Source organism: Anolis sagrei, chromosome 5 (genome assembly GCF_037176765.1).
Source record: "Anolis sagrei isolate rAnoSag1 chromosome 5, rAnoSag1.mat, whole genome shotgun sequence".
NCBI classification, from domain to species: Eukaryota; Metazoa; Chordata; class Lepidosauria; order Squamata; family Dactyloidae; genus Anolis; species Anolis sagrei.
Window position 1 is genome coordinate 53842153 of NC_090025.1, and position 23692 is coordinate 53865844.

General features: G+C 40.1%; 1 protein-coding gene across 1 annotated transcript in view; it reads left to right on the plus strand.

Moving 5' to 3' along the window:
* Positions 1 to 23692, plus strand: part of ETFDH (electron transfer flavoprotein dehydrogenase) — a 24335-nt gene continuing 643 nt past the window's right edge. Inside the window, exons 1-12 of the mRNA XM_060778779.2 lie at positions 1 to 195; positions 5370 to 5513; positions 9554 to 9783; positions 10125 to 10206; positions 12585 to 12703; positions 14183 to 14260; positions 15589 to 15735; positions 17940 to 18080; positions 18487 to 18630; positions 20537 to 20705; positions 21701 to 21883; positions 23374 to 23595. Coding sequence (XP_060634762.2) covers positions 162 to 195; positions 5370 to 5513; positions 9554 to 9783; positions 10125 to 10206; positions 12585 to 12703; positions 14183 to 14260; positions 15589 to 15735; positions 17940 to 18080; positions 18487 to 18630; positions 20537 to 20705; positions 21701 to 21883; positions 23374 to 23595 — 1693 coding nt within the window. The 5' untranslated portion in view covers positions 1 to 161. The remainder of the gene's footprint in view (positions 196 to 5369; positions 5514 to 9553; positions 9784 to 10124; positions 10207 to 12584; positions 12704 to 14182; positions 14261 to 15588; positions 15736 to 17939; positions 18081 to 18486; positions 18631 to 20536; positions 20706 to 21700; positions 21884 to 23373; positions 23596 to 23692) is intronic.

Consider the following 23692-nt stretch of genomic DNA (forward strand, 5'->3'; position numbering starts at 1 on the left):
CACGTGGCTGCAGGCGTCGTGGGCGGGGCTGAAGTCCAATTCCTGACAGGGAAGCCTGAGTTGGGAGTCCTTCTCGTGAAGGAAAAGAAGGAAGGAAGGTCTCCTCAAAGGAAGCCCTCTCAGCTCTCGGGGGTTCCTTGGGCTGCTTTGGGCGAAGCGCCATGCTCTTGCCTGCCTGCAGGGTTTCCCGTCCAGGTAAGGTCAATTGGGGTGCGCCTACACTGGAGGGTTAACGCAGTTCGACACCGCTTTAACCGCCATGGTTCCAGTGCTATGGAATCCTGAGATCTTTGGTGAGGCAACAGCACTCTGGCAGAGAAGGCCAAAGACCTTGTGAAACTACAAATCCCCATCACGCCATAGCAGTTAAAGTGGTCTCAAACTGCATTAACTCTACAGCGTAAAGGTAAGTTTTCCCTTGACATTATGTCTAGTCATGTCCGACTCAGGGGGGTGGGGCTCATCTCCTTTTTTTAAGCCCAAGAGCCAGCGTTGTCCGTAGACATCTCCAAGGTCATGTGGACTGCATGGAGCACAGTTACCTTCCCACAGAAGTGGCACCTATTGATCTTCTCATATTTGCATATTTTCGAACTGCTAGGTTGGTAGAAGCTGGGGCTAACAGCGGGAGCTCATCCTGCTTTCCGGCCTCACACAAGCACCATACGATGCTGTCAACAAGTAAACAGTTCAAAGTACAATTAAAGCATTAAACATTAAAAATCATTAAAATACATTATACAACTCATTAGACAGTACATGCCGGTAAAACCAAATCCAAGTCTTGGCAGATTCAATGTCGTAAATATCCTAAGTCTTCTTTCCAATTGCCGCTATCTGATTAATTAATCAAATTAATCCAAAAGCTTAAGATCTTCCTTTATTTTGTTGTCTACTTGGAATAAATAATATCCCTCTATCCCTCTGCACCAGGGAGTAGATGGGGAGATGGGGATTCGGCATTCCAAGTAACAAGGCCATTTCAGTGAGCATCTCACAAATCCCATCCCAGCACTCTTACTACTTGATCAATGTAACTCTTTTAATATGAAGACCATGTGCATATTAAGAATAATATGCATTAAAAGAGAGACAGGGAAAATTAAGTTCTTCCATTCCTTTTTGGGGGGGTTTCGGCCAACATTCTAACTATCTGATAAATCTGTTACCGGACACAATTCAAAGTGCTGGCTTTAGCCTACAAAGCCCTAAATGGTTCTGGCCCAGCTTACCTGTCCAAATGTATCTCTTCTTATGAACAATCTAGGAATTTAAGATCGTCTGGGAAGATCCTGCTCTCGATCCCGCCTTCATCACAAGTACAGTTGGAGGGGATGAGAGACAGGGCCTTCTCAGTGGTGGCCCCTCTGCTATGGAATGCCCTCCCTAGGGAGATCAGATAGGTTCCCTCCCCCTTAACGTTTTGGAGACAAGTTAAAACATGGTTGTTTGAGCAAGTGTTTACAAATGCAGACTAACTGATATAGGAAATCGAATGACTCGACAATGGAATTGGACAATGTTTTTATAATAAGGAGACGCTAATGATGTTTTTTATTGCTTCTGTTGTGTTTTATATTGTTTTAATGTTTTAACCTGTATTATGATATTATGTGTACTGATTTGTTGTAGACCGCCTTGAGTTGCCAACTGGCTGAGAAAGGCGGTATACAAATACAATAAATAAATAAATATAGTTTATTTAATATGCACATGCTGAGAATCATGTGCATTAAACCTAGATGTTAAGAAGAGGGAGGAGAAAACTTTTAAGTTTCTTCCTTTTTTCTGTGGGGAAGTGGAGTGTCTTTTTTCCAAGGAGGGGAGAGTATGTGCAAAAATGAAAGAAAGGTGGTTGCTTTCCACACAGGGGCCGTGTTCTCAGCTTGCTGCCAAGAGAAGCTGTGGTCAAGACTTGGCAGATACCAGCATTTTGAGGTTCTGTTTATCAAAATGTGTACAATCCAAATTGTAGAGTCAGAGGTATTGCAAGCTGTTAAAATCCCATCTGAGCCTAAGCAAAGAAATCAAAATGTAAACAAAGTTCCTAGGAGTGACAACAGAGAAATTCCGCCCTCTTTCTGATGACTGAGAGACCTTTAAATGGCCCCGGAAACTCATATATTCTATTCTGTGCTGCAGGACTCTCTTTGAGACTGTTCCTTCTCCCCCTGCTGGCTAGCAGTAAAACTAGGGCAAAGGTGATCAACTTCTTGGGGCTTATAAAACAAGTTTGTTTGGATAGAGACCAACCTTGTTGTGGAAGGGAGGCTCTCCTAAGTCCTATACTACCTGAGTAGTGATTATGGTATGGCTATTTACTTACCATATAAAGAACAAAGTCTTTTGTAAAACTTCAGAATCAGCCTGGAAGGAGAGAGAAAGAGACAAAAGGGGTAGTGAACTGGTTACAACTGAAATCCAGGTGTGTTTTGACCTCTTTTTTCCCCCATGCCCTCAGCCTTTCCCCCGGAATGTGTTTGCTTTCTATATGATAAAGAGCATAAATATATTTTAGCAGGTGTTTTTTTAAGAGAGTAAGGAGGGTTCTTTAGGGAGAGAGCTCCAAAGTCAGGGGGCAATCACAGACTAAAGGTGTGCTGAAGTTCCCTCAGACTCCAAGTGATGAAACCATCCATTCAGAACCCTACACTTCTTTATGTATATAGAATAGTCACCAAATTGAATACAAATACAATGTGCACAATAGATCTTAAATTACATCAAAGGAAGAGTCCAACACCTGGCATTTGTAAACAATCTCTACAGAGCATCCATTAAGTTCAGAAAATCTTTCTTTTGTCCTACAAGTCCCTAGGTGTAATTTCAGTTTTGATTTGTTGTTCATTCATTCAGTCATTTCCGACTCTTCGTGACCTCATGGACCAGCCCACACCAGAGCTCCCTCTCGGCCGTCACCACCCCCAGCTCCTTCAAGGTCAAGCCAGTCACTTCAAGGATGCCATCCATCCATCTTGCCCTTGGTCGGCCCCTCTTACTTTTTCCTTCAATTTTCCCCAGCATAATTTCTTTCTCTAAGCTTTCCTGTTTCCTCATTATGTGGCCAAAATACTTCATCTTTGCCTCTAATATCCTTAAGATATAGGTAAAAGTAAAAGATATAGGTAAAAGTAAAAATTTTCCCCTGACATTTAGTCCAGTCATGTCCGACTCTGGGGGGTGGTGCTCATCTCCATTTCAAAGCCGAAGAGCTGCTGTTGTCAGTAAATGCCTCCAAGGTCATGTGGCCGGCATACTGCATGGAGCACCATTACCTTCCCACTGGAGCGGTATCTATTGATCTACTCACATTTGGATGTTTTCTAACTGCTAGGTTGGCAGAAGCTAGGGATAGCAGCGGGAGCTTACCCCGCTCCCCAGATTCGAACCTGCGAACTTTCATTTAGCAAGTTCAGCAGCTCAGCGGTTTAACCCACTGCATCACCGAGGACTCCAAGAAACGAGATAGATAGTCAAAATTAGAGCTGCTGATTTTGGAGCCGCCCTCCCTTCAGAGGCTACTGGTTGGAAAATGAAGGAAGTTGAAATTTAGGCACAGAAAACACTACACTAAAGAGAAGGAAAAGCATGTATTTGCCATCACTCGAAATTCAATTGTCTATGGTCAGTTTATATAATCAATACTGATGATTTTTGAATTCCAATATAATGTTATACAAACTTCCTGGCTGTCAAATGTCAGCAATGTATCGTAGGTCATTTTGAAGAAGCATGCTGGTGTGAGTTCTCATTGCATCAAGGTAGGCAGTATATGTCCTTCCAGTGGTCCAACACAAAACTGTTAACTTAAAATATTATGAGATTATTTTTTTGGTAACTTTATTTCATGGTTCTCCAGCACAAACATTGTAAACAGCAATGAATGAAATGGAATAATCAGAGTATGTTGCATCCACAAATAGTAGAATACTGTTTGTATTATAGTTGCAAACAGTTTGGCCAGAAAAAAAATGAAAAACAGTTAAATTTAATTAATAAAATGAAGAGCAAGAGAAATAGTTTATATAATGAATTGTGAAAAATAATTCAAGTGTGTATTCTGTACTAGGCATAGCGCCACTATGCGTCGTATACTCTCGCTATTTGTACATATTTGTAGTTTCAGTTTTATAGTTTTATGTGTGACCCAAGACAATTTTTTGTCTTCCAATATGGCCCATGGAAGGCAAAAGATTGGACACTCCTGCTCTGGCAGTTATTGGGTTGCAGCTTCCATCAGCCCAAGTTGGCATGATAAATAGTGGAGGTGAAACAGTTCAGCCGCTTCTGAAGGATTGTTTGTTCCCTCCATTTGCTCTGCATCAGGAATGGATGAAATGCAGGTCGCTGTCCACAAACCACTTCCAGGATGGTGTCTGAAGTTCCCAGAGGACAATTTATTTTCTGATTTTTTTTTTCTTTTGCTGAAAATGTTTTAAATTTATTTTATTTCAAATGTTTTTTGATACCCTATAAGGGCATGGAGGTAATTTTGCCACATTTTTGGTTTCTGCTGGATGGTTCTAGGTCCAGAAAATCCCTTTTACAGAATGCAGGAATGTAGAGAGGACTCTGGGGTTTTCCAGGTGACTATGTACACTTCACCATTGAGACATCATTTTGTTGGTGATTTCATATCCCTATGTGAGGGTTCCTTCCTCGTTGAAATGCTTGTCTTAAGATGTGTTATTGTGAACTTTAAGCAAAAGTTTTGTATTTTTTGTCCTACCGTTTTGTCTTTGGACCCATCTCCCACTGAAATGTGTCTTCCTCCAATAAAGAATATCTCCAAAGTTGAATCTGTCCTAAATGATTGCTGATTTTTGCACTAACATATATTCTGCAGAGTCGGTCAGAATCCTTGGATGGAAATTACACTGTGCCCCCTTCTACACAGCTGAATAAAATCCGGATTATCTGCCTTGATATTCTGGATTGTATGACAGGATAGAAGGGCCCTGTGTAACAACAACCAATTATTTTCTGTTCCTGGTTTGAAAGTGTTATTTCAGTGCTACTTTGAAAGTAGTTGTTATTCTCCAGAAATTTAATTTTTGTGGCTGCCATTTTTAACCTCTCATATGCAATTTTGAAAGTTTTGTCCAAAGTTCTTGCAGTTTAGTAAGTTTTTCCCGTGTTTTTATGATAGAACCAATTAAGAAATGACATTTATAGCTCAGGAACAAAATTGTGTTGCATAGTTCATTAACCATTACTGGATTAATAAATGGCATTAAGACAACCTGTTTCTGTTAGGGTCTGGTATGGAAATCTATTATATCTCTCTAAATATTCTTATGTCAACTCTGTCTTGCATATGTTTGCAGTACTTTTGTCAAAAACAACAGAGTGTTATTTCTTTGCAACAGCACATCGTTGTCTGTCTGTATTAAAGTCAAGAAGAAAATACTGCCTCCTGCCTTCTAGCACAGTACGATGGGCTTCTACTGCTGTGCCTCGTATCACCACCCACTATTCCATTCATCCCCGGGACAAAGACCAACGATGGGAAGGTAAATGATCATAAATAAAATATATTTGCAGAATTATCTGCTTGCCTGGTCTTCTAAAACAACTAAGCGCTTCTTACAAGTGAACAGATTGGAAAGATAGGCATTTCTTCTTGTAGAACAGTAACACAGAAATATGTAAGTAAAGCACTCACTGTTTTTCAAAAAGGAGTTTGTGGATCTGTTTCTACAGCATAACTGCATGCAGCAGGTAACTTTGTTTTAGTTCATTTTTAGCAAATAAAGATTTTATTGCCTTTATGATTACTTTATGATTGCCTTTATGATTACTCTCCAGCAAAGGATCACTCCAGCAAAGGATCACCGCCTTGTCGGGGCGCTGGAGCTTGAGCACCTCAATGATGTCATGAGCGAAACCATGAAGGGCCACCCAAGACGGGACGGTTGTGGCAGAGAGGTCAGACCAAGCGTGATCCCTGGGGAAGGCAATGGCAAACCACTCCAGTATCCTTGCCAAGAAAACTAAATGGACCAGTACAACCAGAGATATGTCGGTATGCCATTGGAAGATGGGACTCCCAGGTCGGAAGATGGCCAAAATGCTACTGGGGAGGAGCAGAGGATAAGTTCAACTAGCCCCAGATGTGATGACGCAGCTAGCTCAAAGCCGAAAGGAAGGCTAGCGGCCGACGGTACTGGAGGCGAACGACGAATCCGATGCTCTAAAGATCAACACACCATAGGAACCTGGAATGTAAGATCTATGAGCCAGGGCAAATTGGATGTTGTTATTGGTGAGATGTCAAGACTAAAGATAGACATTCTGGGGGTCAGCGAACTGAAATGGACTGGAATGGGCCACTTCACATCAGATGACCACCAGATCTACTACTGCGGACAAGAGGAACATCGAAGAAATGGAGTAGCCTTCATAATTAATAAGAAATTCGCTAAAGCGGTGCTTGGATACAACCCAAAAAATGACAGAATGATCTCAATTCGAGTGCAAGGAAAGCCTTTCAACATTACAGTGATCCAAATATACGCCCCAACCACAGCTGCTGAAGAAGCAGAAGTAGATCAGTTCTATGAGGATCTGCAGGACCTACTGGATAATACACCAAAAAGAGACATTATTTTCATCACAGGAGACTGGAATGCCAAGGTGGGAAGTCAAATGACAACAGGGATCACAGGCAAGCATGGTCTGGGAGAACAAAATGAAGCAGGATGCAGGCTGATAGAATTTTGCCAAGAAAACTCGCTGTGTATAACGAATACTCTCTTCCAACAACCTAAAAGACGGCTTTACACATGGACCTCACCAGACGGTCAACATCGAAACCAGATTGACTACATCCTTTGCAGCCGAAGGTGGCGGACATCCATCCATTCGGTGAAAACAAGACCCGGGGCTGACTGTAGCTCAGATCACGAACTTCTTATTGCCCAATTTAGAATAAAACTAAAGAGATCAGGGAAAATACACAGACCAGTTAGATATGATCTCACTAACATTCCTAGCGAATATACAGTGGAAGTGAAGAACAGATTTGAAGGACTAGATTTAGTAAACAGAGTCCCAGAAGAACTATGGACAGAAGTCCGAGACATTGTTCAGGAGGCGGCAACAAAGTACGTCCCAAAGAAAAAGAAAACCAAGAAGGCAAAATGGTTGTCTGCTGAGACACTGGAAGTAGCCCAAGAAAGGAGGAAAGCAAAAGGAAACAGTGAAAAGGAGAGATATGCCCAGTTAAATGCGCAATTCCAGAGGTTAGCCAGAAGAGATAAGGAACTATTTTTAAATAAGCAATGCATGGAAGTGGAAGAAGACAACAGAATAGGAAGGACAAGAGACCTCTTCCAGAAAATTAGAAACATTGGAGGTAAATTTCAGGCAAAAATTGGTATGATAAGAAACAAAGATGGCAGGGACCTAACAGAAGCTGAAGAGATCAAGAGAAGGTGGCGAGACTATACAGAAGATCTGTATAGGAAGGATAATAATATTGAAGATAGTTTTGACGGTGTGGTGAATGAATTAGAACCAGACATCCTGAGGAGTGAGGTTGAATGGGCCTTAAGAAGCATTGCTAACAACAAGGCAGCAGGAGACGACGGGATCCCAGCTGAACTGTTTAAAATCTTAAAAGATGATGCTGTCAAGGTGATGCATGCCATTTGCCAGCAAATATGGAAAACACAAGAATGGCCATCAGACTGGAAAAAATCAACGTATATCCCCATACCAAAAAAGGGAAATGCGAAAGACTGCTCAAACTTCCATACAGTGGCCCTTATTTCTCATGCCAGTAAGGTAATGCTCAAGATCCTGCAAGGAAGACTCCAGCAATACATGGAGCGAGAGTTGCCAGATGTTCAAGCTGGGTTTAGAAAAGGCAGAGGAACGAGAGACCAGATTGCCAATATCCACTGGATAATGGAGAAAGGCAGGGAGTTTCAGAAAAACATCTATTTCTGCTTCATTGACTATTCTAAAGCCTTTGACTGTGTGGATCATAATAAACTGTGGCAAGTTCTTAGTGGGATGGGCATCCCAAGCCACCTTGTCTCTCTCCTGAGGAATCTGTACAAGGACCAAGTAGCAACAGTAAGAACTGACCACGGAACAACAGACTGGTTCAAGATTGGGAAAGGCGTACGGCAAGGCTGCATCCTCTCACCCAACCTCTTTAACTTGTATGCAGAACACATCATGCGATGTGCGGGGCTGGATGAATGCAAAGCTGGGGTGAAAATTGCTGGAAGAAACATTAACAACCTCAGATATGCAGATGACACCACTCTGATGGCCGAAAGCGAGGAGGAGCTGAGGAGCCTTCTAATCAAGGTGAAAGAAGAAAGCGCAAAAGCCGGGTTGCAGCTAAACGTCAAAAAAACCAAGATTATGGCAACAAGAATGATTGACAACTGGAAAATAGAGGGAGAAACCGTGGAGGCCGTGACAGACTTTGTATTTCTAGGTGCAAAGATTACTGCAGATGCAGACTGTGGCCAGGAAATCAGAAGACGCTTACTTCTTGGGAGGAGAGCAATGTCCAGTCTCGATAAAATAGTGAAGAGTAGAGACATCAGACTGGCAACAAAGATCCGCCTACTCAAAGCCATGGTATTCCCTGTAGTAACCTACGGATGTGAGAGCTGGACCTTAGGGAAGGCTGAGCGAAGGAAGATCGATACTTTTGAGCTGTGGTGCTGGAGGAAAGTTCTGAGAGTGCCTTGGACTGCGAGAAGATCCAACCAGTCCATCCTCCAGGAAATAAATCCCGACTGCTCACTGGAGGGAAAGATACTAGAGACAAAGTTGAAGTACTTTGGCCACATCATGAGGAGACAGGAAAGCCTAGAGAAGACAATTATGCTGGGGAAAGTGGAAGGCAAAAGGAAGAGGGGCCGACCAAGGGCAAGATGGATGGATGGCATCCTTGAAGTGACCGGACTGACCTTGAGGGAGCTGGGGGTGGTAACGGCCGACAGGGAGCTCTGGCGTGGGCTGGTCCATGAGGTCACGAAGAGTCGGAGACGACTGAACGAATGAACAACAAATGATTACTTTTCTAGACAAAACTGAAAATATGCAAATCATTTTCTTATACTGGTAATAAGAATTGCATAAATAATGGGTGATCTATGCTAGATAGCAGCTACATTGGTTGATTCTCCCCTCTGGGTTCCATCCTTGTTAATGCTGGTAGTACTAAATCCATTACTATACATGTTGCAGTCGCATGTTCTGTACAATTCCATTCCATATAGTGTGAAGAAGTTGCCATCCCCATTTTTATCTAAAGTTCAGGCAAAGCTGCTTGTATTTATTTAGTAACATCACTAAGGTAAGTGCAATGTTCTCACATGCCCTGTCTTCAGTTCAGCCATGCAAATAAACAATCATTGCATACCCCTTAACAGATCCATAGTAAAAAAAAAGACACACTTATCATTCCTTTTCCTTTTATCTTGAGTCAATGTGTTATTTTGTCACCTCAGACAAATTAAGGATAGAAAAATGGTTTATTGGTGATGTAGCACCTCTCTGATTTCCTTATATTGGTCTATTAAAGGAGTGAACATGGAAAGATTTGCAGAAGAAGCTGATGTTGTTATAGTTGGAGCAGGTCCTGCAGGACTCGCAGCAGCTATTCGACTTAAGCAGTTAGCCCAGGAACATGGCAAAGAAATTCGAGTGTGCCTTGTGGAAAAAGCTTCTCAGATTGGTGCGCATACCCTTTCTGGAGCTTGCCTTGAGCCACGTGCCTTGGAAGAACTTTTCCCAGACTGGAAAGAGCGAGGGGTGAGTACTTAATTTCTTTAATAATAATAATAATAATAATAACAATAATAATAATAATACGCCACACAGTCCTAGATGCTTACGAAGTGTTTGACTTGTGATTTTGTGATACGCAATCTAGCATATATATCCCGTTTGCTGTGACATACTGTGTTTTTGTGTCAGTAAAATAATAATATTATTATTTATATTCTGCTCTATCTCCCTGTTTGCTTTGAAGTTTTACCAGTTGAATTAAGTGCTTGCTTCATGTCACTATGAGTCTGTAATGGTTGTGGTGTTTCAGTGTTTTAAAAAAAGATAAAAGTTTCCCAACACAATGTTTACTTTATTTTTCTAAGGCTCCGTTACATACTCCTGTAACAGAAGACAAATTTGGAATACTAACAGAGAAGTCTAGAATTCCAGTTCCCATTCTTCCAGGTACCTTTTTTGATCAAGTTTTCCTCTGCTGTTAATTTGCGGTGTTGAAATGAATTGTAAAGCACTACGAAGAGTTGGATTTTCACTGAAGGAAATTCTATCCCCTCCATAATGGAGGACTTTTGTACAGTTTGTACATTGTGTAGAAAGCAAGTTGTAAACTATCAATTACCTAAGCGTTTGGACTAGTAACTATTTGCCCCAACAGAGATATTTATGTATAATTTGGTCCTCTCAGTCAAGTTCACTTTATTATGCTCAATGACCAGCTTGAGAGAAGAGGGATACCGTTCCGTACAAGTACATCATATTTAAGATTCGAGAGATTTAAAACTTTAAAACAGGTGTAACATTATTAGGACATAAAGACAATTAAATTAATAATCTAAGCTAAAAGCTCTCTCTCTCTCTCTCTATATATATATATCTTACAACCCAACACAGTTTATGGAATTAAAAGAAAGAGAGTCTGCAGGGAGGGAATTGGGTTGTTCATGTGGCACAGGGATGGGAAGTCCAGTCAGACAGAGAGAGTGCAACATCCATACTATAATTAAAAGACTATAATCCCCATTTTCTGCTACAATAAAATCCTGATGTGTGTTATTTGTCACCGACTGCAAGATTTTAATTGCTGCTGTGCAGAACTTGGTGACGTTATAAGTTATAGCTGAGTTAGTGTCCAAAAGCAGCATGGAGATGCAAAATTGTCCAGAGAGTCCTGGGTGTTCATATAGCCATGGCGTAACAAGACGGGATAAAATATCTCCATAGAGCAGGCACTGAAGAAGCACATGTCCTCTTGTCTCTATGTGTCCTGAGTAACAGGGGCACAGTGTCTCAGAGTAGGGGATCTTCCGGTAACAGCCTTCCAATACAGCAGATGGGAGAGCATGGCAATGTGCCAGAGCGAAGGCCCTTCGCTGGCTGAAAACCTCCAGCATGGTTAGATATTTCATAGGAGAGGTACAAAACCTACTGACTCCATCAATAATAAAGCATGGGGCATTAGCTAGGTCTGATTGGCGCTCAATGTCTGTTATTCATTGTTTAATCAGAGATTTGGCTTGGTTGTAGCCAATACTTGTTAGCAGTCCTGGAGAGAAGCCCAAGGATAACATTTTGGCTGCTATTGCTTTTTCCCATCTGGACTGAAAGTCATCCAACATAGTGAGTGGTACAAGGCCAAGAAGAGAGAGGGATAGTCTAAGCCAATAGTTCAGATAACCACCCACATCCTTGCCTCAGTTCTCAGCATGCCAGTCTCCAGACGTAGATTGGTGTTGGAGATACACTTTGGTACTGCAGGGCCAATCTTAAGGATTTGGATTGCACACTCTCCGATGGGGTAAAGTCAGAAAAGGGACCTAACTGGGCACTGTAAAGGAATTGTGCAACTGGCTTCACATCAAATAGTTTGAGAGCCGCAGGTATAAAGTGTCCTCCTCTTGACCTGAGATATTTTAGTATAGCAGACAAGCTTCTTTTTGCAGTCTCTGTCACATGGTCTCCATGGGCTTTTCTGCTGCTGGAGGAATGGAGGACTATCCCAAATCCTCTCAAATCGATTTATATAGCATAGGTATTTATTAACATATTTATTTGATTGGGTTTATGTCTTGCATTTCTCCCTAACCTAGGGCTCATTAAAATTAGGCAGGACACAACTAGAATACAGACAAATTCCCCATCATTGGACTGAAAATGATAATTTAATACTATCAAAATATAACATAAAACAAATTGATTTGTATGCTTAAAAAAACCCTTCATCAGTTGCCCAAAGGTTTCCTAAATTTGTCAGTAGAATGATACAGAGGGGTCAGTCTAACCTCCAGTATGAATGGATACTAAGAAAATCTCTCTTGTGGTCCTCTTGGCCTCATTTACACTGCCATATAATGTAGTTTCATAATTCAGTTTAACTATTGAATTGCATTATGTGGAAGGGTAGGCTTATATAATGTAGTTTAATGCAGTTAAACTGCATTATATGACTGTGTAAATGACTCAAATTGGCAAGACAGAGAAAGGCTTTCCCTTTAAAATAACCAAGTCTGGGAGGTCTCATATTACTGAGAATATGGATGTATAGGGCTTGATTAGACATCATAAACACTATTTTCAATCACACTCAGAAACAGATGAGTACTCCGTAAAGGAGCCGTTATAAGGAAGTTTTGTTCAGGCAACTAAGAAATACAGGTTTTGTGTAAAGATTGGTAAGTTACTCACAACTGATTAAAGTCCACATAATTGAGTCATAAACTATCAGCTCACTGTACAGTGTCAGTTGAGGAGCATGACAGAATACAAATGCAGAACAAGAGTTAGAGTGACATTGAATGAAGTCATCTGTGATATATTTTCTTCCTTAGGACTTCCCATGGTTAATCATGGGAATTACATTGTTCGCCTGGGACATTTTGTGAGTTGGTTGGGTGAACAAGCAGAAGCACTTGGGGTTGAAGTCTATCCAGGCTATGCAGCAGCTGAGGTAATGGCACGTTCGCCATGTGTTTGCATCCATGCTATAACAATTGCTGAATTTTATTGGAAATCCAGCATGACAGCTAACTGATTTGAGGAGAGTTTATAAATATAACCTGGTCACTTAAAATTAATCTGTTCTATAATGGCAGAATTGTATTACAATATGACATGAATCAATAAAATTTATGTAAGTGATTTACCTTCCTACAGTTGATTAAGTGGATGTATTTTATTTTTTTTAAGATTTAGGCCTATGAGCCCTGCTGGATCAGAGCTGTCTATCTTGGTAGCCAAAGAAATAAGTCTTGGGAATGGAAGATGTAGCTGATTAGTTTGCTCATAGTTTGCTCAGTCTAAGGGAACTCTCTCTCACCCAGACAGAAAGCAAAAGCCTCTTTGATATTATTTATTTATTTATTTATTTATTTACAGTATTTATATTCCACCCTTCTCACCCCGAAGGGGACTCAGGGCGGATCACAGAACACATCAATGCCAATTATACAATGACAAGACAGACAACAAATATATATATATAGACTTTTTCCATCTTTCGGCATCTTTGGAGGCTGTGCTCAGTTCTGGCAACAGAGTGCTGTTACTCCATCTCTTTCTTTCTTTGTAAACATTCCTTCTTTTTCTGATTGAATCACCGTGCCTAAAATACCTCCCTACTTTAATGCAGTTCCTATTTATCTACTTACATTGCTGTTTTCGATCCACTAGGTGGGCGGAGAGCTGGGCTGAAGGTTAGGAGCTCACCCTGACCCAGCTTTGAACTGTCAACCTTTCGGTGGCAAGATTTAGTGCAGCTGCAGCTGGTGATTAACCTGCTGTGCTAGAGCTTGCCCTTCTTAACAACCACGTTAGTCACAATTAGCCAATGAGAGGGTCTCAAAGAGCCAACATGGTGTAGTAGTTTCAGTGCTAGAGTAAGACTCTGGAGAAAAGGGTTTGAATTCCTACTCAGCCTTGGGCAAATAATACTGTTACAGCCTCACAGGAAGCCAAAGACAAACCCACTCTGCATGAATCTTGCCAGGAAAATTCCATGATCGGGTCGCCAGAAGTTTGACATGACTTGAAGGCAGGCAACAACAAATGCCCAGAGTTTTGGTAAACCAGAACCAGTAATGTACCAGTTTAAAACAAAAAACCCCTTTCCATTAGTGAGTCTGATTGTTTCCTTAACCATACCAAAACAAGCTCTTGAAAGTGACAGTGAGATCTGGGAACTGGAATCGGCCAGAAACTCACCAGAGAAAACATTTCATAGCTGAAACCCATAAGCTGGACAAATACATTGTGTTGCTCTCTTCAAGAACTTCATGGATGTTCCATGCAACTGCAGAACGTTTAATTTTTTAATGTAATGACTTTACTGGGCATCTACAGTTAGGTGCTATATGAAGGTATCTCACCAATGTAATGACAGTGTCGTGTCAGTTCTTTTGAGATGATAGATCTATGTTTACCCTCATAGGTTCTTTTCAATGAAGATGGTAGTGTGAAAGGGATTGCCACAAATGATGTTGGTATCCAAAAGGACGGGGCACCTAAGGTAAATGTTTGTTTATTTGTATAGCACATGATACCTAATAACTCCATATTAAACAAAAATTGTAATATCTCTGGGATATGCAAGAGGTTAAGAAAACATTATTGCGTCAGCTCCTGCAGCTAAAGGTAGGCTTTGAACCGAACACAAGGCAATGAAACCTCTGACGTAAAGGTCCAAGGTGAAGATCGGTACAGTTACTGTTGTGATTTCACCCAAGAGCTTCTGTAAGAACAGGGACTTAAATGACATTTGGATTTGGGAAGTTGATATTTTATAACAAGGTAATCTGAATGAGTGAGATGAAAAATGTGGCGAAAACAACAGTGTTTGAAGACTAAAAACTCTTTCAACAAGTTATGCAATTTTAAAAAATCAAAACAATTCAGTATTTGTTTGTAAGGGCTTCATGTCCAACAAAGAAACTAATAAAAAATCATTTAAGCATTACTTATTTGAAATGCTTGGAACCAAAAATTTCAGATTTGGGGGGTGGATTTTGGAATATGTGTATATGTACATAATGAAGTATTTGGAGATGAGACAGAAGTTTAAACATGGATTTTCTTTGTTTCATATCTGCCTTATGCATATAGCCTAAAGGGAATTTTATACAACATTTAAAATAACGCGCCCCCCCCCCCCCTTCTGTATCTTTGCATTTCATTTTTTTCTGCCTAAGTGGAGTATCTTGCATTTGTCCCTGCTGAACTCCATTGTGTTAGTTTTGGCCCATCTCTCTAATCTGTTAAGATCGTTTTGAATTCTGCTCCTGTCTTCTGGAGTATTAGCTATCCTTCCCAATGTGGTTTTATCTGCAAACTTGATGATCCTGCCTTCTAACCCTTCATCTAAGTCAGTGGTTCTCACCCTGGGGTCCCCAGATGTTTGTGGCCTTCAACTCCCAAAAATCCTAACAGCTGGTAAACTGGCTGGGATTTCTGGGAGTTGTAGGCCAAAAACATCTGGGGACCCCCGGTTGAGAACCAATGATCTAAGTCATTAATAAAGATATTGAACAGGACTGGGTGTGGACATAGAAAATATGTTTGCTACACCTTCAGCTAGTCCCAGTGCAAGTAGTACAAAACAGCAATGCATTCTTTTTCTTCCTCTAGTTTTTTTAAATGTTTTTATTGCTTCTGTACAGCATGCCACAACTAAAGCATGTCACACTTGTTTACATTGAGTTGTACTATGCAAAAAGCAATGCACGTAATTAAAAAAGCAGCATGCTCCTTCATCACAACTCTTTCTGATGTACCACGTTTTGCCAAACAATATTTAAATTTGGTTTCTGTGTGATAGTGATAAGTGATTGTCTCTTCTAGGCTACATTTGAAAGAGGCTTGGAACTTCACGCCAAAATCACGATGTTTGGAGAAGGCTGTCATGGACATCTTGCAAAGCAGTTGTATAATAAATACAATTTAAGGGAGAATTGCCAGGCTCAGACATATGGCATTGGGCTTAAAGAGGTATTGTTCATTGTTTATAATTCAGTGAGGCTCTATTATCCTGTAATAGAGGTGTATTACTGCTAAATAATGCTTTATTTTTATTATATTTTATACCTGGTAGTTAAGCATGTTATGTGTAATAGTGCTTCCTGTAAGGAAGAACAAATATTTGAATCAGCGTTCTTCCTCCTGCCAGATTATATAGAAAACTTTGCAGTTTTGAAGAGGTTGTTCATGATGAAAAAATATTCTGCAGTGGAGATCCACCCCAATGCAACATAAGGAAGGTGTGAGGAAGGCAACAATTGGTTTAGGAGGCCATATATCTTCTATATCACTGGCTTCCTTTCCCCTTTGCCTATCCTATTTGATACTAGGGATCTAGTGAGACATTGGTAGGATGAAAGAGGCCTTGGATCTGTAAGGCCATGACAAGACACCAAGCAGTGAGTCTAGTCGAAGACTGTGAGGAATAACGAAGAAGGGAGTTTGAGGAGGAGTCTTTTCTTGGGGATTTTTGGACATTCAAAAAGGCCTTTTCTCATTTTTCCCTGAAGCATTTGAATATTATTTCCATCCCTTTTGTGTTTGTATTTTTAAAAAATTAAACATATAAATTGCAGGAAAATATAAGAAAGAGTACATAGTTTGTCAGGTCTGGTTGACATTATAAAATAATTGCTTACTGTGCATTATTATTAAACCCAAAAGGCATCTGCCACAAATCTCCACTCAAGATAACTATCTTTTTTCTCAGTTTTGGTGGAATTCACTACATTCTGTCTTTAAGCATAGAATTATTTTATACAGACTGGCAATGGGTTTTTAAGCACTTAAAAAAAATGTAAAACAACTCTGGCTTGTAAATAGTATCCAAGTGAAGTGTACAAATAATTCTTTTTAATGTAGTATTTTAATCTTAAGAGGAGTTGACTATGTCCCTGAGTAGAGGGATAACCAAGGCCCAGCGAAGACAGAAAGATTTTCCAGGTATTACAGAGCTAAATAGGCCTTATCTCTGCATTTCACTTGTATAGTCTGTCATCTCTTTCATAATGGAATGGTTGCTTAAATGTTAGTAGCAAAATCATATCGTCCATATAAACTAATTCCTCTGACTCAAAGCAGTGAGGCTGCTCATTGTAGAAAGATCGAGTCTAAGATAAATCCATAGAACTTCAAAAATGTCATTGAAAATGTTTCCCTAAATGGCATAAATGCCCCAGTCCCATCTGATGAATCAGATCAAACTCCCTATAGTTCTAAATCAATTATTCCCAACCTGTAGGCGGTGGCCCACGAGACCTAAAATAAGGTCTGTGGCTCTAGATTATTAAATATGGTTTTCAGTGGGTGAGCAGATAGTGACTACTGGATGGCATATGTTCTGTATCAGAAACTAGAGCTGATGTGGTCTATCCAATGCAATTTTCTGAATCAGTACCCCAAATAACCAAACCGTATCTAAAGCTGACTAAAAACTGATTCGTAACCCTTTTGGTACTAATGTTGGAGAGTGATCCCTGAAGAAGAAGAAGAACTTTATTTTTCTACCCCACCTCCATCTCCCTGAAGGGATTCAGGGCAGCTTACGTGGAGCCAAGCCCAAGGCAACATCCAATTAAAAACATAACAATAACAAATTAAAATAGGATAAAACATCATAAACAATAATAAACAAATATCAATTTATTATATCAAAAACAACAGCAGAGTAATTTTGGAAGGGGGGGGGGTCAAAATGGTCCCTGATCAAGTGGTCCCGGGTCAATGTGATCCCGGGTCGAAGTGGCCCCTGACCAAGAACAGGTTGGGAACCACTGTTCTAAATGTATGTATTAAAAATACCAATATATTGTATATAACCTTCTGTTTTATGAACACTAAAAGCTTGTTAATATGTCTATTAAACATATCTGGTATGCTTTATCCATTTCAGATCTAGCAGTCTCGTGACTGCTAGATGTTACAAAAATTAGGCAGTGCAGATGGGGAAAATATTGGTATCCAATAGCCGTTCATAAACTTAAAAGACAGTGTTTTCAGATAATAATATACTATGTATATTATGTTATTAATAATATACTATGTACAAAGATTTTATGAAAAAGTGTATTTTGTGGTGGGGCGGCGGGGAGATTCATCCTCCGACTACATATGTTAAGTGGAAAGTTACTGTAGCAAAATGCTAAACTGTATTGGATTGGTTTTCTCTATGTTAGCTTTGGCTTATTGATGAAAATAAATGGAAAGCAGGAAGAGTAGAGCACACTGTTGGCTGGCCTTTGGACAGACGTACATATGGAGGATCTTTTCTTTACCATCTAAATGAAGGTGAACCACTTGTAGCGCTTGGATTTGTGGTAAGTCTTTTGCATTTCCTTTGAATCTTTGCTTTTTCAACTTTCCTCCTCATTATTAATTGTGGGAATAAATCTTGGAAATAAGACTGATAAACGTAATTTAAACAAGGCAAAACAAGGCATTAACAAACTCTTCTGAAATGAATAGTTCAGAAAAAAATAAGTTTTGTGTTCTAGTGGGTAGAATCCTTGCAGCCTTACTGTTTAATGAAAATAGGAAGAAATTAATTTCAGCTACAAAATATAATAGAGAACTAGAAAGTGAGATTAGTATATCCTGCAACTGGTATAAAAAGAAAACATTTCTCTGTGCACAGGCTTATATATAGCCTTGTAAGTCGTACATTAATATTTTTAGTAAATACATTGTTTTTGTTTTTCTGACAGTCAGTTTTATATTGAACAGGTTGGTTTGGATTATCAAAACCCATATTTGAGTCCATTTAAGGAATTTCAGAGGTGGAAGCACCATCCCAGTGTACAGCCTACTTTAGAAGGCGGTAAAAGGATTGCTTATGGTGCCCGAGCTCTTAATGAAGGTGGATTACAGGTAACATTTTAGTAATAAAAGATTATTTACTTGTACCTCTCTGTTATGTGGAAACTAATGCTATCATATGGTCAAGAAAGTCTTATTTGATTATGATTTCAGTTGCTTCTTTACATTAGTATTGAAAATGGTGTTGTTCATTCGTTCAGTCATTTCTGAGTCTTTGTGACCTCATGGACCAGCCCACACCAGAGCTCCCTGTCCACTGTCACCACCCCCAGCTCCTTCAAGGTCAATCCAGTCACTTCAAGGATGCCATCCATCCATCTTGCCCTTGGTCGGCCCCTCTTCCTTTTTCCTTCCATTTTCCCCAGCATCATTGTCTTCTCTAAGCTTTCCTTTCTTCTCATGATATGGCCGGAGCACTTCATCTTTGCTTCTGCTATCCTTCCCTCCAATGAGCAGTCGGGCTTTATTTACTGAAGTATGGACTGGTTGGATCTTCTGGCGACCCAAGGCATTCTCAGAATTTTCCTCCAACACCACAGTTCAAAAGCATCTATCTTCCTTCGCTCAGCCTACCCTGCTATAGTTGTTAAAAAAATCTAAAATGTTTTCTTCCTTTCCCAAGTTGTACTAGTGGGTGATTTCCTTTTCAACATAGTTCATTGTCACCTATAGATTCAAGGTATTTTTTGTTTCTAAACAAGCAATCCAAACAACATAGTTTAGAAAGCTGGTTTTGCTTGTATGGCATCTAGCTATGATTCCTTGAAAATTAAGCTTGAATGTGTTCAAGCCTGGAATAGATTTATTCCCATTCATGACTGGCACACTGAGTGCAGTGCCTAAAGACCTTGGCCTACACTTAAAAACAAGTAATTCACAGTTATCTATGTATACACAAAGAAACAAAGTATGTAAATATACAACTCTTTACAATTCCTCAAGAGAAATAACACAATGTTCGAATTCTTTCAACTCTTGTGTGGAATCTACTTGGAAGTAAATCTCATAGAACTATATTACTAGAGGTAAAGTGTACTGCTAAAATATCTGAGGAGATAATCCATCCCAAATCATAATGTTCCGACAAGGGGATATTGAATAAGTTTATGGTCTGTTAGTAACCATCACAAGAATAAGATTTAGACAGACAAATGTGCCTGTAGTAATCCTGGAGCTGTATTCTTGACATAACGGGCGGCAGCTTTTGAATGAGTCAAAATAAAATATTTCTGAGCAGATCAAAACCAAGACAGCTTCCGTGTAGGTAAGGATTCTTCATGCAGATAACAACAAAGCACTTGCTTTGTTGTTATTTTGCTTAATTGTTTTGATTTGCTTATCTATTATTGTGTCATGTTTTATTGTTTTATTGTATTGTGTTTTGAGGCTCCGGCCTGTGTAAGCCGCATCGAGTCCTGCGGGAGATGCTAGCAGGGTACAAATAAAGTTAATAATAATAATAATAATACGTCAATAGTGTATGGGGTAGAAAAAACTTTATGTTTCTGTTGGTAATACTGGCTCTGTTTTTGTTGTGTTCTAGTTCTAGTGGTTCTCACTAGACATCACAACCTCTGAGGATGCCTGCCATAGATGCAGGTGAAACGTCAGGAGAGTGCTTCTGGAACATGGCCATACAGCCCATAAAACCCACAACAACCCAGTGATTCCAACCATGAAAGCCTTCGACAATATAGTGCAAATGTGATGCTTGTTCCTGGCACTTTAGGCAGAAAAAGCCACTCTCCTCGTCAAATATAGTAGAACCACAATGGTGTGTCATATCAGTGTAGTTATCAGTGTAGTAGGGATATAGAAAAGAGACTGTATGGCTGCTATATTATATTGTACATCTGAACACAAGGCCAATTTTAAGGAGGGAAGGGAATTCAGAGGGAAGGCCACTTAGTGATGTATGAGTGCAATGATCTTAACGTCAATGAATTTGTCTTCTCAGTCCATCCCCAAACTCACATTTCCGGGTGGAGTTCTTATTGGGTGCAGCCCAGGTTTCATGAATGTTCCAAAGATTAAAGGCACACACACAGCAATGAAAAGTGGCATGCTGGCTTCAGAAGCCATTTTCAATCAACTTACAAATGAAAATCTTCAATCAAAAACGATAGGTAAGATTATCTGATATATATGAATGAATTTTATTACTGGGGTCACAGACCAGGAGTGTATCTGAAATGTATATATATACTTTGAATTCTGATAATATTTCTCGTATCTGATGAACTGAACAGTAGGTCGCAGAAGGCTATAAATAAATGTGTTTAGTTTTTAAGGCACCACAGGATTTACTGTTCTGTTTAGTGTAGCGGGTTAAACCGCTGAGCTGCTGAACTTGCTGACCGAAAGGTTGGCGGTTCGAATCCGGGGAGTGGGGTGAGCTCCCACTGTTAGGCCCAGCTTCTGCCAACCTAGCAGTTCGAAAACATGCAAATGTGTGTAGATCAATAGGTACCACTTCTGCGGAAGGTAATGGCGCTCCATGCAGTCATGCAGGCCACATGACCTTGGAGGTGTCTACAGATGCCAGCTCTTTGGCTTAGAAATGGAGATAAGCACCAACCCCCAGAGTCGGACATGACTAGACTTAATGTCATGGGAAACCTTTACCTTAACCTTTTAAAGTAATTTTTGACAGTCATTTTCTATTGAATCAACCCAGATGTCTTCTTGCCCCATCATTTAATATTCTAATTTTGTACAGTGCTCTAGGATAGCATTTAACTCTTCAATTTTACACCTGAAACATGTTTTTGAGATATGACATAACATTTTTCTAGTTATGAGAAGCAGACTCATGGAATCTAGAACCATAAAGTTGCAAGAGATCACATGGTCCATCCAGTTCAACTCCTGCCATGCAGGAAAAGTACAATCAAAGCACCCCTGACAGATAGCCATTCAGCTCTGATTAAACACTTTCAGATGTGTGTCCAACACACATCTCACTTTGTTACAGTCATCTCTTTCAGTATAATTTTTCCCCCAGTCTTTCATGTAAACACTCTGAACTTTTTTTATGATGAGAAAAGCTTAGCTCCTAGAAGCCATTCTTCTTCACCAAGCATTAAATTGTACAATACTGATTTTGAACTCTTGTTTCTAGGTCTTTATGTGCCAGAATATGAAGACAATCTAAAGAAATCATGGGTATGGAAAGAGCTCTATTCAGTTAGGAATATTCGTCCTTCCTGTCATAGTGTCTTGGGTTTGTATGGAGGAATGATTTACACTGGCATGTTTTACTGGATACTAAGAGGAAAGGAGCCTTGGACCCTAAAACATCCAGGTTATGCTTTAAACTTGACATGTCTATCTGTAACATATCAATTATTTCCTGAGATTTCTTATTTTAGGGTTGTTAATGCACGATACCAGGGAAATGACATTAGAGCATAACTACTTTGTTAGAACCTCCCAGTTTTCGAGCACTTTAAAGCCCAAGTGTCATCCAGTTTCCCTATTCATAGGCAGAGCATTGAAGAATCCAGGGTCCTGCTCCTTTTATATCAATGCTATGCCTGTAGTATGACTGCTAGTTACTCATACATTTCCAGGTGGAAGGCAGTCCCTATCAGAAGCTTGACATGCCTTCCTCTTGGCACAATTCTCCCTCCATTCGTGCATTTGAATTCTGCATCACTGCTGGTCACAGCTGACCTCCAGTTAGAGCACTCAAGGACCAAAGCTTCCCAGTTCTCGGTGTCTATGCCACAGTTTTTAAGGTTGGCTTTAAACCCATCTTTAAATCTCTTTTCCTGACCATCAACACTCCGTTTTCTGTTCTTGAGTTCGGAGTAGAGTAACTGCTTTGGCAGTGATCGGGCATTCAGACAATGTGGCCAGTCCAAAGGAGTTTATGGTATAGGAGCAGTGTTTCAGTGCTAGTGATCATTGCTTCTTCCAGCATGATGACATTTGTCTGTCTGTTTTCCCAAGAGATTTGCAGGATTTTTCGGAGGCAACACTGATGGAATCGTTTCTAGGAAATGTCTGTAGACAGTCCACATTTCGTAGGCATATACAGGGTTGGAAGAATAACGTTGGTCTGTGTGTGGTATATTTATCACTTTTGCCTAGTGGTGCAGGGTCACGCTGCTGCTAATAAGTTACTCTGTTATACATTCATGGGGAGGATCTTTTGTTAATAAGCCCTTTCGCCTAACAAAAACATTGAGAGAAGCTAGGCTTTTAGGAGATGTTCCATTCAGGTTGTACAAATACAATAAAGGTAGAGATACAGTTCTTTATCTTACTGATAGAAGATAAAGTACTGTATCTCTACTTTTATTAGACCTTACTGATCCCAGCAACATTAAGAGTATCCCTCTGGGCAGCTAAACCAGGAAATCCCAACTGGATGGCCCCCCACGAGGGTCTTCCTCCAGGGGCAAACTAGGAATGGGCAACTTGGAAGTCCCTGAACAGACTCAGAAGCGGAGTGAGCAGATCAAAAGACAACCTGGCAAAATGGCACTACCTAAAAGAATCCCCCGCCTTGTGTGACTGTGGAGCAAAACAGACAATTCCGCATCTGTATGCTTGTCCACTATGCCCTGCCTCATGTACAGAGGAAGAATTGTTGGAGGCTACATATAATGCCATTGCTGTTGCCTGTTTGGTCAAAAGATATTTAGCCACTTGTGCTCCTTCCATTTTTATCAGTTTTATGCTAATTTTTGCAAAGCTTTTGATACACAATTATAATAATCTTACCGATAGCAGTGTAATCTTTGTTGTTGCTGTTTTTTAATGTAGTATTTTTTCATATTGCTTTAGGAACAGATGCAAAGCAGCTAAAGCCAGCCAAAGATTGCACGCCTATTGAATATCCCAAACCTGATGGAAAAATCAGTTTTGACTTGCTTTCATCAGTGGCTTTGAGTGGTACAAATCATGAGCATGATCAGCCACCTCATTTGACTCTGAAGGATGACCGTGTTCCCGTCAACCATAACTTGGCTATATATGATGGTCCTGAGCAACGATTCTGTCCTGCAGGTACCTTTTGGGGGGAAGAGTATGTCATTATAGTATTTTAATATTGTAATCCCCATGACTTCCTTTATCTTTTAAAACCCTTTCTCTTACTTGATAA